General features: G+C 39.7%; 1 protein-coding gene across 2 annotated transcripts in view; it reads right to left on the minus strand.

Moving 5' to 3' along the window:
• LOC132818745 (FYN-binding protein 1) overlaps positions 1–18173 on the minus strand; it is a 67529-nt gene that overhangs the window by 26987 nt on the left and 22369 nt on the right. For both annotated transcript variants that reach the window (XM_060829798.1, XM_060829799.1), the window contains 5 exons: positions 14856–14913; positions 9346–9417; positions 9181–9209; positions 5660–5717; positions 2678–2706 (listed from right to left, as the gene is read on the minus strand). In XM_060829798.1, coding sequence (XP_060685781.1) covers positions 2678–2706; positions 5660–5717; positions 9181–9209; positions 9346–9417; positions 14856–14913 — 246 coding nt within the window. The remainder of the gene's footprint in view (positions 1–2677; positions 2707–5659; positions 5718–9180; positions 9210–9345; positions 9418–14855; positions 14914–18173) is intronic.

An 18173-nucleotide genomic window follows, 5' to 3' on the forward strand; every position in this document is an offset into this window, starting at 1 on the left:
TGCAGATTGGTGAGTTAGTAAGTTCACAGTTGATACAAAGATGGGTGAAGTTGTGTCAAAGGATACGGTAGCATATAAATCAGTTGCAGATATGCAAGGAGAAATTGCAGATGGAGTTTAATCTGGATAAGTAAGGGGTGCTGCACTTTGGGAGACCAAATATTAAGGAAAAGTAGACAGTTAACGGCAGGAACCCTGAACAACACAGATGTAGAAATGGATCTTGGAGTTCAAGTCCATAGCTCTCTGAAAGTGGCCACACAACTAGATAGAGTAGTAAAGGTGGCCTATGGCATACTTGCCTTTGTTGGCGGGGGAACAGAGTACAAGAGCCAGGATATCATGTTGCAGCTTTACAAGATTTTGTTTAGGCCACACTTGGAGTATTGCGTTCAATTCTGGTTGCCACATTATGAGAAGGATATGGAAGCTTTGAAGATGCAGAAGCTGTTTACCAGGGTGCTAGAAAGGATGAACTATAAGGAGAGGATAGAAATACTTGGGTCGCTTTCTCTGGAGTAGCAGAGGCTGAGGGGAGATTTGATAGAAGTCTATAACGTTATGAGATGCAGTGATAGGGTTGACAGTCAGAATCTTTTTTTTCCCAAGATTTGAAATGTCTAATAAAAAGGAGTATGCATTTACGGTGACAGGGGGAAAAGTTCAAAGGAGATGTGAGGGGCATGTTTTTTTAGACAAAGTGCTTTAGGAGTCTGGAACATGCTATAGGGGTGGTGGTGAAGGCTGGTACAATAGGGCTTCTAGATAAGTGAAGGAATATGCAAGGAATGGAGGAATATGGTCCAAAGGCAGGCAGAAGGGATTAGTTTAATTTATCTTCATGTTTGGCACAACATCTTGGGTCCAAGGGGCTGTTCTTGTGCTGCACAGTTCTAGCATTCCTTAAATAAGGTGACCAATAGTATACACGATATATCAGCAATGTCTCTCCATTGTGCAGTATATATGAAGTACAACTTCCCTACTTTGGATTCAAATTCTCTTGATAACAAATTATAACATATGACTTAATTTATGAATTACTTACTATATATGCTTACTAGCTTTTCTTTTGATACATGCACTAGTATACCCAGATTTCTCTGCATCTCAGAGTTCTTCAATCTCTCTCCATTTAGATTTTTTTATTCTCCCTATGAAATGGGATGATTTCACACTTTCCCACATTACACTCCATTTGCCAGATCTTTGCTCACCCACTTAACCTATTCACATTCGCTGGTAGCTTCATTGTCTCCTCTTCACTACTTCCTTTTCTACCTACCTTTCTGTTTCTTTTATCCAAAATCATTTATTTAAATTCTAAACAGCTGAGGCCCTAGCACCACACCCTGTGGTATACCACTTATTAAATCTTGCCAGCCTGAAAAAGACCCATATATGCCAATTCTTCGGCTGGCTAACAAAAAACACAATCTTCTAAACATGCCCACATGTTACCCTCCAAACCACGAGCTTTCATTCTCCACAAAAGCCTTTGATGTGGCAGTTGTGGAAAATTGAATTATAGTACATCACAGCACCGGTTCCCTTTTACCTGCAACACATGCTTCCTTTTCAAAGAACTGCAATAGATTGGTATAACTACTTTAACAATAAACAGTGAATGTTTACCCCATAGTAAATATTAAGCTAATTGGCCCACAGTTTCCTGCTTTCTGTCTCTTTCATGTTTAGAACAAAGGATTAACATTTGTATTCTTCAAATCTAATGGAACGTATCCCTGAATCTAGGGAGTTTGGAAAATTGAAACTATCTCACTTACCACTTCTTTTAAGATCCTAGAATGAATTCCATCAGGACCCAGGAACGTATCAGTCCACAACCCCAATAATGTTTTCAGTGCAACTTCAATAGTGATTGTGTTTTTCTCAGTTTCTCCTTCCCTCCCATTTTCCGATTTATTGCTGCTTCGGGAACATTATTTACATCCTCAATAATGAAGACTGATATAAAATATCTATTGAATTCATCTGTTGTTTCCTTATATTCCATCAATTGTCCAGTCTCACTTCCTAAAAGGACCAACACTCACTTTTATTCTTATTGAAATAGTAATAGTAACTCTTCTCATTTTATATTTCTGGCTAACATTCCTTTGTATTTTTTGATACAAAATATAATTCTCCAGACTTACAACCACTCCTGAAATTCTCATTCCTTCCTCAAGTCTTTTGTCTATTTCCCCAACCTTCATCCAACCATTATATAGCTGAGGTCTCAGCATCTTTGAGCATTATCTTAGAATGCCTTCCCTAAACCCTGCCTATTTCCATTCCTTTCTCTCTCACGAACACCTTCCTCAACATCCACATCTTGGACTAAGTTTTGGTTCCCTTCCTGCATATCTCTTTGGTTAGTTTCCAATTTCTTTTATTATATCCCTGTGAAGTATTTTGGGTAGTTCTTTACATTACGAGGAAGTTACAAGAATACAAGTTGCTGTCATGAAATCTTTATATCATGCTTTTGACATCACTGCTTCTGACAACAGCCATTTTAGGTGTTCTCTTGTCCAGGAATGCTCAGTTAGTGAAATTAAGGAACTGTGATTGGCAATACCTTCCTGAATAGTTCTCCATTTAAATGGCGCTACAGTTAAGGCATGACTAAAGGCTTACAGATGTGTCATTGAACAGTGGATTTTGCACTTACCTTCATCCACAAAATAGTTCTGTGAACTGCTGAAAGTTTTGATAGCGCCAGCCGTAAGGAGAATAAAAACCGAGAAGTTAAAAACAAAGTACTTTTTGTAGTTCTTGTATATATTTCCTTTAACAAAAAGCATCTTAACAATTAATAAAATGTCATACATGAATAGCAATTTGAGTAAAGCCAAACCACCTTGACTTTAATCAGAGTTTGCAGGTTATGAAAATCCGCATGGTTCTGCCCTGGGTTTTATCTTCTGTGATAATGACTTCTTCATATTTAAAATCTGGATAGTTGTATATTTTGCAAGAGTATATATTTAAATATTTTGTCAATTGATAATGTTTAAGTTGTTCTTAATAGTTTAGAAGTTCAAGGTGGGCGGCACGGTGGCACAGTGGTTAGCACTGCTGCCTCACAGCGCCTGAGACCCGGGTTCAATTCCTGACTCAGGCGACTGACTGTGTGGAGTTTGCACGTTCTCCCCGTGTCTGTGTGGGTTTCCTCCGGGTGCTCCGGTTTCCTCCCACAGTCCAAAGATGTGCGGGCCAGGTGAATTGGCGGTGCTAAATTGCCCGTAGTGTTAAGTAAGGGGTAATGTAGGGGTATGGGTGGGTTGCACTTCGGCGGGTCGGTGTGGACTTGTTGGGCCTAAGGGCCTGTTTCCACACTAAGTAATCTAATCTAAAAACTACAATTTTCTCAAGCAAAACATTATGTTGTTTGAAGGGGAACTGCATGCACCACAAATGAACTTACCCCATAGCCACCCCCCCCAACCTCAAATCCCCTTAGTTTCTCATCAATTCTCCTTTATAGCAGTTTTTTTCTAACAAGTACTTTCAATTGAAGACTGTGTCCTTTTCAAATATTATTAACATAATTAATTTCTGGCTGTTGTTAACTTATAAGTTTATGCCTTAATTACACTAATTATACTCATTTGACAACTTTGTGTTACTTCTTCAGTATCTTAAGAAAAACTTTGTTTTAAGGATTGCATTCAAAAAGTTCACTTTCCATTGCTTCTAATAAGAATTACCACTTGCATTATGAAACAAATAATGCATGTCATTAATGTTACATTCAGCATCCAGTATCTTGGAATCATATACATTTATTTTGAGAGTTGAATTTTAAAACATTGATGACAATTCAACTACAGATATGTATACATGCAGTTGTTTAAGTTCACAACTGCAAACTGGCTACGGTCATTGTTTGACATCTGGGGAATATTCCCAATGACTACCATTTAAAAGTAGTATCATTGAAAACAGTTTACCTCTGTCTAGGAAATCTGACAAGTAGTAAAGCTTGTATTGTTGGCAACTACTATTTATATTGCCCCACCAGTACTAGCTTTAGCATCGATACAGCAAAAAGATGAATGGCGTTACTGATAAAGTATTAGCATGGATAGTGAATTGGTTCACTAACAGGAAGCAAACAATGGAGAGACAGGAGTGCTAATCTGGTTGGCAATCAATCAATCAGTCACTAGTGGTGTGCCTCAGGGATCGGTGTTGGAACTGCAATTATTCACAATTTAAATAAATGATGTGGATTTGGGGACCACATGCAGCGTGTCAAAATTTGCAGATGACACTAAGATGAGTGGCAGAGCAAAGTGTGCAGAGGACTGTGAAACTAAGCAAAGGAACATAGATATATTGAGTGAGTGGGCAAAAGCCTGACAGATGGAATACTATGTTAATAAATGTGAAGTCATCCATTTTGGTAAAAGTAACGGTTTTATCAAAAAAAAATTATTTGAATGGTAAAAAGTTTCAGCATGCTGCTATGCAAAGCGACCTGGATGCCCTTGTGCATGAAACACAAAAGGGTTGGTCTGCAGGTACAACATATAATTAGGAAGGCAAATGGATTTTTGTCCTTCATTGCTAAAGGGATCGAGCTTAAAAGCAGAGAGGTTATGTTGCAGCTGTACAAAGGTTCTGACGAGGCCACACCTGGAGTAATATGTGCAGTTTTGGTCCCCTTACTTGAGAAAGGATGTACTGACACTGGAGGGTGTGCAGAGGAGGTTCACTAGGTTGATTCTGGAGTTGAGGCTTCTGAGGAGAGACCAAGCAGTTTGGGATTATATTCATTGAAATTCAGAAGAATGAAGGAGCGATCTTATAGAAACATAAAATTATGAAGGGAATATATACGGTAGAAGTAGAGAGGATGTTTCCACTGGCAGGTGAAACTAGGACAAGAGGGCATAGCCTCAAGATCAGAGAGAGCAGATTGAGGACTGAATGGAGAAGGAACTTCTCCACCCAGAGCGTTGTAAATCTATAGAATTCCTCACCCGATGAAGTAGTCGACACTACTTCAGTAAACATTTTTAAAGCTAGGATAGATTTTTTTTTCCCAACAATAAAAAATTTAAGGGATTGGGTGAGAGCGTGGATAAGTGGAGCTGATGCCATGAAAAGATCAACCATAATTGTATTGAATGGCGGAGCAGGCTCAGAGGGCCAGACGGCTTAATCCTGCTCCTACTACTTACGTTCTTATGTAAGCCACTTCAGGTTGATATGCTATAATTTGTCAATCACAACTTAATCATTCATTTATCTTATTGTTGTTTGTAGGATCAGGCCGTGTACGCATGGATTATACATCTGCCCACTTATCAACAATAACTGCACTGCCAAAAGTAACTTATTCCATTACATAAAATTCTTCCAGATATTTCTGAGACAAGCTGAGCTATTATATAAATGCCAATCTTGCCAACATCATAATTCTGCCTTTAGTCAGTAATTCCATCAACAACAGTGCTGTGCTCTAAATATAATTACTTTTAATCTTTTACACATAACAGATTCTACAGTTACTAAAAATTATGCAGGAAACTGTCAATATGTATTTGCCCATTAATAGTTTTGAAACATAATTTTGTATATCAATTAAGAGTTTCAGTTGTCAATCCAGTGATTTTTGATAGGAGAACAATATCTATTTATGTACCTCAATTTTTGACTTCCTGACAAATTGCTTGAGTTGTCATAAGCATGGGATGCAGGTCCTTTTAAGAAAGACAAACAAAGATGTACAGTCAGAGCAAAATGTGGAAGTACAATTAACAGATATTATCTTTATTTTGGGGTTTGCATTTAAATCGCTTATTACAAATCTGCAAAAAAGATACTAAAAGGAGAAACTAACTTTTCATCATCAACATCGGGTGGCACAGTGGCTCAGTGGTGCCAGGGACTCAGTTGCCTCACAGTGCCAGGGACCCAGGTTCAATTCCTGCCTCGGGCAACTGCCTGCGTGGGTTTCCTCTAGGTTCTCTGGTTTCCTCCCACAGTCTAAAGATGTGCAGGTTAGGTCAACTGGCCATGCTAAACTGCCCGTAGTGTTAGGTAAAGGGATTAATGTAGGGGAATGGGTCTGGGTGGTTTGCTCTTCAGAGCGTCAGTGTGGACTTGTTGGGCTGAAGGGCCTGTTTCCACACTAAATAATCTAATCTATGACAGGAACAACATGCTCACTGCACCTAAACAACTGGGTTTAAATTTGAAGTTGATTGCTATAAACTGCACTCGTATTTCAATCCTATTGCTTGATGCTTATTGCTGTTTGTAATTTTACTATCTGGACATCTACCATCAATCAGCAAGTTTCAGCAATTTGGCTTTGTCAACAGGACATCCAGTGGAGGTGAGAATTCATTGCATTCTATGATTTGTTTCTAAGCCCTTGGCCCACAGGGTTTGGGAACAGGGGTGGGGTGGTGGTTCCCCTTTTGCCTTTTGTTTAAAAAAGACCATCACCTCTGCAATGACGTTTTTGGATTGCATGCGTGTGGGATCAATGGGATAGAGTTAGAATTACAGATCATTGCTTAGGTGTTTGCTACTTGTTTTTATGCAAGTTTTATTCCAAATCATTTTGAGTTCCTAATAACGTTGTGTTAAAAGTAACCTAGGTAAACATTTAATTTTCTTTTGGATTTCAGTACCAAAGAGAAGCAATTGGCTTTTTGGTAACTGGATCAACAAATTTGTACTAATGATGTGACTGGTGAAGTTGTGGATCTTAATTATTAGAGGGCAAATCTTAGCAGGACTTTTACACTTAATGATAAGGTCCTAGGGAGTGTTGCTGAACAAAGAGACCTTGGAGTGCAGGTTCATGGCTCCTTGAAAGTGGAGTCGCAGATAGATAGGATAGCGAAGAAGGCGTTTGGTATGCTTTCCTTTATTGGTCAGAGTATTGAGTACAGGAGTTGGGAGGTCATGTTATGGCTGCACAGGACATTGATTAGGTCACTGTTGGAATACTGCATGCAATTCTGATCCCCTTCCTATTGGAAAGATGTTGTGAAACTTGAAAGGGTTCAGAAAAGATTTACAAGGATGTTGCCAGGGTTGGAGGATCTGAGCTAAGGGGAGAAGCTAAACACGCTGGGGCTGTTTTCCCTGGAGAGTCGGAGGCTGAGGGGTGGCCTTATAGAGGTTTACAAAATCATGAGGGGCATGGATAGGATAAATAGACACAGTCTTTTCCCTGGGGTTGGGAAGTCCTGAACTAGAGGGCATTGGTTTAGGGCGAGAGGGGAAAGATACAAAAGAAACCTAAGGGGCAACTTTTTCACGCAGAGGGTGGTACATGTATGAAATGAGCTGCCAGAGGAAGTGGTGGAGGCTGGCATAATTGCAACATTTAAGAGGCATTTGGATGGGTATATGAATAAGAAGGGTTTGGAGGGATATGAGCCAGGTGCTGGCAGGTGGGACTAGATTGGGTTGGGATATCTGGTCGGCATGGACAGGTTGGACCAAAGGGTCTGTTTCCATGCTGTACATCTCTATGACTATATGACTCCTTCCATCATAATTGTAACACTATGTTGCCTGGAATTTCACATTTCTATCCTTCCAATCGGGTTTCTATATACTGAAACTACTCTCAAAGTCACAAATGACATCTCATATGACAGATAAAAGTAAACTTTCCCTCTTGCCCCTCTCAAAATATCTACACCACAAATCAAACTACTCCAGTGTCTCTGCATTGCCATCCAGCTGGACAGAACTGCTCCCTTGTAGTTCCATTTTTATCAGTCTAGTCATAGCCAGAGAACCTCTTGAAATGATTTCTCAAAAGATCTGTCCTTCATCTTGTCTTACTTCTTATCTACATGTTCTCGATTACATCATTGGAAAACACACAATTTGGTTTTATATTATATAAATGACTGTTACTGAATTATTATTTGACATCAAAGACTGGATCGGCAGATATTTTCTCCAATTCAATGACTGAAACCTTTTTTTGGCAGTTCTTAACTCAAACTCCATTCTTTGATGACCAACTCAATCCTTCTCCCTGGCAACAACCGAGGATAGACCCAGTCCACTTGCAACCTTGGAATCACATGCAATCCTGAGATGAACTTCTGAACCAGATAATGGTGTCATCAATATGACTGGAAAAGCACAGCCAGTCAGGCAGCATCTGAGGAATAAGAGAGTTGATGTTTCGAGCATAAGCTCTTCATCAGGAATGAAGAGCTTATGCTAGAAACGTTGACTCTCCTGCTCCTCGGATGCTGCCTGACCGGCTGTGCTTTTCCAGCACCACAATTTTTAAACTCGGATCTCCTCACTTTCTTCTCAATGTGACTGCTCATTTCCACCTCCATTACAATTCATCTGCTGCTGAACCCTTCATTCATGCTTTATCATCTCCAAACTTGCAATTCCAATGCGCCAATAGCAGGTCTTCTACCTTTTAATTTCCATCAATTTGAAGTCATCCAAAGTTTAGCTGTCCACATTTTAACACACACTCAGTCCTTTTCCCCATCACAAAGCATTTGTTCAGATACATTGAAAATTTTCTTGATTTCAAATCACTCTACACTCTTTTCCTCCCTATCTACATAATCTCCTTCAACCCTATAACTTCAAGAATTCTGTGCTGCTCTATTTCAGGCTTCTTGTTCACGATAGTGACCATTCCTTCAGTTTCCTTGGCTATTGACTCTGAAATTTCATCTCTATTTCACTCTCCTCTGTTTATACATTCCTTAAAATGAAATTCTTTCACCATGCTTTTCATTACAAGGCCTAATATCTCATGTGCTTTAATGCTATAATTTGTTCTACAATGCTCTTTTGCAGAGCTTTGGGCCGAGACACTCAAGACATTATATAAATTTAATTAAAGTTTTTTTTTGCCACTCTCCAGATCATTAATCCAGGCTTCTGGATTACTAGTTCACTAGTATAACCACTGATCTATGATTAGTATTCTGGTAATTTCAGTGAAAGCTATTTTAACAATGGAAGAAAACAAATCTTCAAGGTCAGTTAACAATCTTTAACAGTTGATGGAACAGAATAATCTGCATTCAATTTTCTCAGCAGATATCCCCCATCAATCATCTCAACAATCTCATCTTTCATTAGAATAAAATTAAGAGTATCTTTCGACAAGAAAAAAATCAGTGTAAAAATATCAAAAAATATATTTCTTACCTAATTCAGGTTGCAGGATATACGAGGAACTGAAGTAGAATATAAAAAAATGTTAATGCAAGGAACTTTTCTTGAAATTGAAAAAAAAGTTTTAAAATTATTTGTCTTTTTTTTAAAAAAGAAATTAAGTGAACTTAATTATTGTAGAAATGGTGTCAATTTTACCTTTCATGTCCCTTTTTTTTCTTTTCTTTTCCTTTTTGTAAGATTTTTGTCAGGGGGTTTACCTTATTTCCACTGTTAATACAACGTAAAATGTAAGAATATATTTTTATAAAGGTTTGACATACAATCGAGTTTTCAGCGCATAAACTTAAATATTTAAAATCTGATTGAAGATTTGTAGCTCGGGTGTCCGTTGTTGTGGTTCTGCTCGCCGAGCTGGAAGTTTTTGCTGCAAACGTTTCGTTCCCTGGCTAGGGAACATCATCAGTGCTGTTGGAGCCTCGTGTGAAGCGCTGCTTTGATGTTTCTTCCGGTATTTATATTGGTTTGTTCTTGCCGCTTCCGGGTGTCAGTTTCAGCTGCAGTGATTTGTATGTGGGGTCCAGGTCGATGTATCTGTTGATGGACGTTCTTGCCGTTTCCGGGTGTCAGTTTCAGCTGTAGTGGTTTGTATATGGTGTCCAGGTCAATGTGTCTGTTAATGGAGTTTGTGGATGAATTCCAGCTCCCATTCCTAGACGTGTTAGTAGAGAGAACACCCAATGGAGAATTCACCACAAGGGTACACAGGAAACCAACACACACAGACCAAGTCTTAAACTATGAAAGTAACCACCCCAACACACACAAACGAAGCTGCATCAGGACACTATTCAAAAGGGCCACAACACACTGCAGTACACCAGAACTGCGAAAAGAGGAAGAGGAACATCTATACAAGGTATTCGCCAAAAACGGATACCCACGCAACTTTATCACCAGATGCCTAAGAGATAGACCGAGGAACGAGGACATGCCACAACCAAAAGGACTAGCCACTCTACCATACGTCAGGAGCGTCTCAGAACTGACAGCCAGACTACTGCGACCCTTAGGACTCATAACAGCACACAAGCCAACATCCACGCTCAGACAACAACTCACTAGAACAAAGGACCCAATGCCCAGCATGAGTCAAACTAACGTAGTTTACAAAATACCATGCAAGGACTGCACAAAACACTATATAGGACAAACAGGAAGACAGCTAACAATCCGCATCCATGAACATCAGCTAGCCACAAAACGACACGACCAGCTATCTCTAGTAGCCATACACTCAGACAACCAGCAACATGAATTTGACTGGGAAAACACCACTATCATAGGACAAGCCAGACAGAGAACAGCCAGAGAATTCCTAGAAGCATGGCATTTATCCACAAACTCCATTAACAGACACATTGACCTGGACACCATATACAAACCACTACAGCTGAAACTGACACCCGGAAACGGCAAGAACGTCCATCAACAGACACATCGACCTGGACCCCACATACAAATCACTGCAGCTGAAACTGACACCCGGAAGCGGCAAGAACAAACCAATATAAATACCGGAAGAAACATCAAAGCAGCGCTTCACACGAGGCTCCAACAGCACTGACGATGTTCCGTAGCCAGGAAACGAAACGTTTGCAGCAAAAACTTCCAGCTCGGCGAGCAGAACCACAACAAACTTAAATATGCATCTAAATGGGTAGCACACTGGATTACATGTTCTTATCTGCGCAGACTCATTTGATTCTTCAGTAAAAGTGAACAGGTGCTGCCAGTAGTTTTGTTGATGCCATTTACAATGATTCTTATGCCATCACTTATTTCACTTTGACTTGTATTACCACTTCTCTTGGGCCTCTGATGTGAACATAAAAGATTCAGTGGCTCTATTGACAACATCTAAACAGGAGAAAGTGAGGTCTGCAGATGCTGGAGATCAGAGCTGAAAATGCGTTGCTGGAAAAGCGCAGCAGGTCAGGCAGCATCCAAGGAACAGGAAATTCGACGTTTCGGGCATAAGCCCTTCTTCAGGATTCCTGAAGGGCTTATGCCAGAAATGTTGAATTTCCTGTTCCTTGGATGTTGCCTGACCTGCTGCGCTTTTCCAGCAACACATTTTCAACATCTAAAAACAGACTCTGGGCATTATCACTTTTCTATGGTTTATGGAAACTTACTATACACACACTGGCTGCCACATTCCCCACAGCAGTGGTTTCAATTCAATTTCTCTCTTATTTCAGGAGGGCCAGTTCAGAAAGAGGAGATTTGGCACAATAATAAATATTAATTTTTTTAAAAAACTCCAAAGCAATAAATCCATAATATAAACTAACGAGTAATGAATTGAAATAGCCAATTAAAAAAGTGCCAAGCAGCAGAGCTAATCAATAAAATCCTTTTTTTGTCATCTCAGTGAAGAAACAAAGCAAGAAAGAGACAGATTCAGCCCCAAGTCTTCATCACTAAGTAACGGGTTGGATACTATGGTTGAATGAAGGAACTGACTTTCACTAACACGGAGATTGACTCCAGCTGTAGTGGTACACATTTGGAGTTGTCTTTAAAGCAATTCATATGCAAGTGTGGTTCAGATGCCAGCTGCCTTTCTACTTGACTCTTCTTCCTCTTCCAGCCTACTTTGGTAGATAAGTTTTTTTAATGAGAAGGAGCAAGGGGAGGGTGGATTGGTATGTGTTTGGATTTCCTCTTCCCACATAAACACATGCCTTCACTTGCTTCCCATTCTCACTCACTTGCATTCTCTTTCTGCTCTCTCACACGCACGCACAGGTGTGCTTCACAAATTATACAGGAGTTGGCACCCGTTAGTGACATTGTCTCCTTTTCTCATGTCCTGCTGCAAACTTGATGCCTTGCCCTGCTTGCCATCTGGAGCCCAAGCCCCTCACTCTGCCAGCTACCATCCTATCCTTTATAGCAGTCTGTCAGGTATTGTCCACTGCTCTCCCTGATTCTGCCTTCACCTGGAATCTCCAGCACTCCAAAATTTTAAAAATGGTTGTACCTAGTACAGCCTATGTGCAGAGGCATTTCTAAACAGTGCTTCAGTCAAAGTAATCATTTGCTTTTTCACATAACTGAAGTCATTGAAATTTCTACACCAGAAAATATTAAATTGTTACCAACAAGTTTGTGATTTTTGTTTGTCAGTTTAGGACTCTGTAACTTAGATTTGAATTATTACCCTCAAACCTTTGTTTAACGGACATTAAGAAAATACTTGATATAATTTTATAGTGATAGAGAACATGAGGATCAGTCATATTTGTTGAGGGTTGAGTTTGAAGTTTAAATTTAACCTAACAATTGGAAAGAGTGCAGAAGAAATTTACGAGGATGTTGCCAGGACTCAACAGTCTGAGTTATAAAGAGAGGTTGGACAAGCTAGGACTTTTTTCTTTAGAGCTGAGGAGCCTGAGGGGGACATTATTGAGGTGAATAAGATCACAAGAGGCATGGATAGGGAGAATGCACTCAGTCTTTTTCCCAAGGCTGGGGAATTGAGCACTAGAGGACATCAGTTTAAGGTTAGAGAGGAAAGAATCAAAGGGAACCAGAGGGACAACTTTCTTACACAAGGTGGTTCATATATGGAATAAACTGCCAGCAGAAGTAGTTGAGGGGGAGCATTAACAACATTTAAAAGGCGCTTGGACAAATACATTGATAGGAAACATTGAGAAGAATATGGGCCAAGTGCAGGGACATGAGGTTAGTGTGGATGGGCATGTTGGTCAGCATGGATCAATTTGGGCCAAAGGACCTGTCTCCGTGCTGTGGGACTTTATGATTCTATAACTATATATTCTTTCCACTATTTCCTACTGATTCAGAGACTCATTCTCACACACATTTACTGCTGATAGGTTCACTAGTTAGCCCTTTAGGAGAAGGGTAGGAGATGTAATGTAGGAGAAATTAGCCTCTGATTGGTCAAGAACCTGTGAACCATTTTTCAAAAGAAAAATATACCTTTTTATGAGGGCTTTGTCGTCCAGTAGTAGTGTCCCTACCTCTGAGCCAGGAGACCTGGATTCAAGTTCCATCTGCTCCAGAGCTTTGTAATTACATCCCTGAGCAGGTTGATTTGAAAGTGTCCATATCTTTCCACATGATTAATTCCATGACTTGGACAAGGTCCCTACCAGCATAAATGTGAACAATCCAGACTGTGTGCTCAACAAGTCTTCTGTATCCAGCTATGGAGGTGTAATAAACTACATCTTGTTATCCATGCTTCTTCTACAGGGACATATTCATGATCCATCCTCCATCACAGACTACTGGACAGCCCCACTGACTATTATGGGAAGCAGGATTGGCAGCACCAATCCACCTCAACCACAAGCCAGTAGTGGTTAGTACCCAGATATCACATCAGATCATAATACGTTGCTGCAATACATCTTGTGAATGGTGCACATTACTGGCACTGGGCATCAGTGGTGAAGGGAGCAAAATGTTGATGGTGGAGAATAGTGTGCTAATCAAACAGGCCACTTAGTCCTGAGAATGTTTTTGGAGTTGCGCTCATCCAGGCAAGTGGAGAGAATTCCAACACACTCCTGACTTGTGCCCTGTAGATGTTGGATAGCCTTTTGGAGTTAGGAGAAGAGTTACTGCATAATTCACAGCTTCTGCTGTGATCTTATAGCCACACTATTTACATGGCTAGGCCAGTTCAGTTTCTGGTCAGTGATAATCCCCAGAAGTTTGATAGTAGTGATGTAATGCCATTTAATGTAAAGGGATGGAGGGAGTTGTTGTTGGTGGTTAGACTCTATTTTGTTGAAGATGGTCATTTCTGGGTGATTGGGGTGGATTGCTACGGCCAGACTCTCAATATTGTGTACTACACATTTTAAAAATTCTTTGATAGGATTGCATCACTGACAACCAGTTATTGTTGCTCATCCCTAATTGCCGTTGAATGGAATAGCTAACTAGAGCATTTCAGGAAGCAGTTAGAAGTCAAGCACATGGCTGCAGGTCTGGGGTCAAATGTAGACCTGTGTCAGGTAAAGATGGCAGATTTTGTCCCGTGGAGGACATCAGCAAACCAAATAGATTTGCACAACAATTAGTGATAGCTTCACATTCACCATTAGAAACCAAATTCCATTTGCAGATTTCATTCATCAAATTTAAATTTCACCAGTAGCTGTAGTTTAATTTTAACCCATGTCCCCAGAACATTAGGTTATGTCCTTTGAATTAAAATATTTCTCTGATCAAAATAAACAGTAAAATGTATGGGGAAAAAAAAAGGTATTAAGACCACTTTATATGTAACAAGTGTATAAAGTTGCCATCACACCCAGAGCAGGGGAGAGGTTGAGAAGACAGGACCCCAATGGGTGAACCCACATGGTTAGCATTACCCTGTATCACAAATCAGCTGTCCAACCAACTAAGCTAACCAACCTGACAAGGGTATCTAACTAGTTTTATTGCTCTAAAGCTTGAAAGGAAAGGGACAAATAACAATCATTGCGCCAGGACAGAAATGACACTGCAACGAAGCTCAACTGATCTTACATCATATAAAATATTGTATAAATTCATGGTTCCTGAAATTTTCACCATCTTATACAGGAGATTTAATGACAACTTGCAAGAGATTTTGCTCAAATTATACGATATTTAAAAACTTGATCACCAACCTGTTTCTTTTCTCAGATTCCTTTTTGGTATCCATTGCTTCAGTGGATTGCCCAGAGTCTTATTTTATTCATGAAACAAAAAAAAGTATATGCAATTCAAACAAGTAATATTTGTATTTACATCTATTGACTAAAATTGAAATATTTTCACAACACAGAACTCCCATTAAAATGCAATGTTGTTTACTTTGAATAACTCTGAATTTAACATATTTCATAGCTTTCAGGTGCATGTTTTTGCTATGGTTGTCAGTTCTTACTGGGCAAAACATTCTTAGAGTCTTGATACTGTGTACAGTATTTGGTCCTAGCCTATATAACCATTCCTCGTAAGACACCCAGTCCATTTAGTAACTAATGAACTGTTGTCAATGCACTTATATTCTAGCTTAAATTAGGATCAAATACTGTACACAGTACCATATATGTGCCCTCACAAATGTCCTGTACAAATGAAGCATAACCTCCCTCTGTTGTACTCAAACTTCCTTCGTAAGAAATAAGAACATTTTATTAACCTTCCTAATTATGCTCCACCTGTACACTAGCCTTTTGTGACTTGTGCATGAAGACATCTATAGCCCTCTGCATCTCAGAGTTCTGCAATCTCTCCCTAAATAGACAGTGTGCATTTTTACATTCTTGTCATAATGGACAATTTCACATTTTCCCATATTATACTTCATATTCCAAATCTGTGCTGTGTCCATTCATTTAACAAATATCCTTTTGTGGCTTCCATATAATTTTTTCACAACTTACTTTATCTTTGTATCATCAGCAAATTTAGCAACCATATCTTGTGTCCCTCCATCTATGTTATTTTTATAAATTACAAGTTGAGACTCCAGCACTGATCCCCTGTGGTACACCTCTCATTCATCTTGTCAAATGAAATCCATTTATGCCTACTCAGTTTCCTTCTAACTAGTCAATCATTCACTCCCTACACGATGAGCTGTTATGGTCTGCATGAATTGTTGATATGCTACCTTATCAAATGATTTTTGGAAATCTAAGTACAGAACATCCATCAGTTCCCCTTTATCCATAATACTGCCATTACTACTTCAAAAAGAACTCCAATACATTGCTTAAACAAGTTCCCTTTCACAAATCCATTGTGACTCTGCCCAATTACCTTAACTTCTCTAACAGCCTTGCTTCAATTTCATTGGCTCAGACATTATGAAAGGCTTACCATAAATCCTGACAGTGTTCAGCAATTCAGCTTGGACACAAATACAGGGCCCCCTTCCCTAACTGTGGATAGGATAGGAGTCAAACAAATAGGTGTTTGCATATTTGGGACTGATAAAGAGTCTGAGTGAAAAATTCATTGCTCCTAGGGTGAGATACCCTACGAGCTGTATAGGAGTTTGACAGAGATTGTGGAGGTCTTCTTGATAGACCTTGAAGAGAAAAAAAGTTGGAAAATCTCTGGAGTAGTTGGCCTACAGCAGACGTATGTGGATGTCACAGCTGGGTACATAGCATCGGCAGCTCCAGAAGCAGAGAGATCGGACTTTAAAACTAAAAGGCAGGGAGAAGAAAAATCAGACAGACAATGGGTAGATGTGGCTCCTCTTTCCAATGTTCAAGTAAATGAGAATTCAAAGCAGCAAGCTCTTCTGATGTTTTGCTAAACTGGAGTAGTGCCAAGCAGTGAACCACAGGCCACCTTGAAAATCAGGTCAGATATCCTTGGACTTTCCTGGGGGAGTGTAGGGGAGAGGTTCTTTCAGTGGCTCCAACTAATGCTGAAGCTTAGGTGAAAATACATACCTCTGTCTAGCGTAGGGAGGCAAGTCAGCCTGGCAAAGACACCCAGAACAGTGAAAAGACAAGGGCAGAAAGGGCAATGAAGCATTCAGCAAAATTCAAAAAGAAGTCACAAACCTGCAGAAGTCACTTTTCTCTAGTAAAGCTAAAGCAGAAGAGGACAACGAGCTGGATAATGATGATGGAAACTGTCAGAAATTTGACCTCTCCACTGCCACAATCCAAAATCATTACCACCAAAATAGTATGTTTCTCAAGATGAGAAGAACCCATACATACAGGTCCAGTCAGTGTTAAAAGGAACGATCAGAAAGCACCATGGATTCAAAAAGCATTAAATTGAAAAAAAAGTTTAAAAACAAGGTTTTGTACTTTGAAGCACTGTGATTTGTTCCCAAAACATGCAGCTAAACTGAAATTTGGCAAAACTCCTAGCTTAAACTAAGAATTTGAAAACTGACTTAAGGAGTAAACACAAAATAAGAGATCTGGGAAAGGTTCCATTCCTTTCCCATACTTAGTTGTTGATTTTTTTGGTATCATATCTGTTTGGAAACATCTCTGAAGCAGGCAGAACTTAAGCCCAGGCCTCCTGTCTTAGAGGATGGGACACTATCACAATCCCACATGAGCACTTCAAACAATTACCCTTTTTTTTTATTTTAGTTGCTTTTGTAGGCTAGCGTCCATCTTTAATTCTTCTGTCTTAGAAGACAAGTTGAGTGAGAACCATCTTACAAAATACTCAAACGTTTTGAAAACTTTGGAATACTTGAGAAAAATTGAAGAAAAGATCAGATTTTTCTTGAGGTTTAAAATCAAGTTCAGCTCCTGACTCCTTGGGAAAAGGACTTCCTTTTAAAAAAAAAGGTACATAAATTAATACAATGGTATGAGATAATGAAAATCTCTGGAGCAGTTGGCCAATAGCACACGCGTGTGACGTCACAGCTGGGTACATAGCATTGGTGGCTCCAGGAGCAGAGAGATCTGACTTTGAAACAATGTAAAAAAGTTCAAGAAACTAAAAGGCATCCTGTGAAGAAACCAAAGAGAAATTGAGGAGATCAAAATTGAATGCTGCATTCTAACCTTTCTGCCTTGAGCAGAATTCTGGGTCTTCTGTTTACGTGGTAGATAATTGCAAATTGAAGATTTATGGCACTTCAAGAATTTGACCACACTTTGGAAAAGCATGGTGGCTCAGTTGTTAGCACTGCTGGTTCACAGTAACAGTGATGTGTGTTCAAATCCACCCTCACGCAACTGTCTGTGTGGAGTTTGTACATTCTCCCTTTGTCAGCATGGGTTTCTGCTGGACGCTCCAGTTTCCTCCCTTAGTCCAAAGATGTGCAAGTTAGGTGGATTGGCCATGCTAAATTACCCATTGTGATCAGGGATGTGTAGATTGGGTGCATTACTCCTAGGAAATGCAGGATTACAAGGATAGAGTGGGGTGTTGGATCTGGTGGGATCCTCTTCAGAGGGTTGACGTGGACTCGTTGGGCCAAATGGCCTGTTTCTACACTATAGGGA

This window comes from Hemiscyllium ocellatum, chromosome 9 (genome assembly GCF_020745735.1).
Source record: "Hemiscyllium ocellatum isolate sHemOce1 chromosome 9, sHemOce1.pat.X.cur, whole genome shotgun sequence".
Lineage (NCBI taxonomy): Eukaryota > Metazoa > Chordata > Chondrichthyes > Orectolobiformes > Hemiscylliidae > Hemiscyllium > Hemiscyllium ocellatum.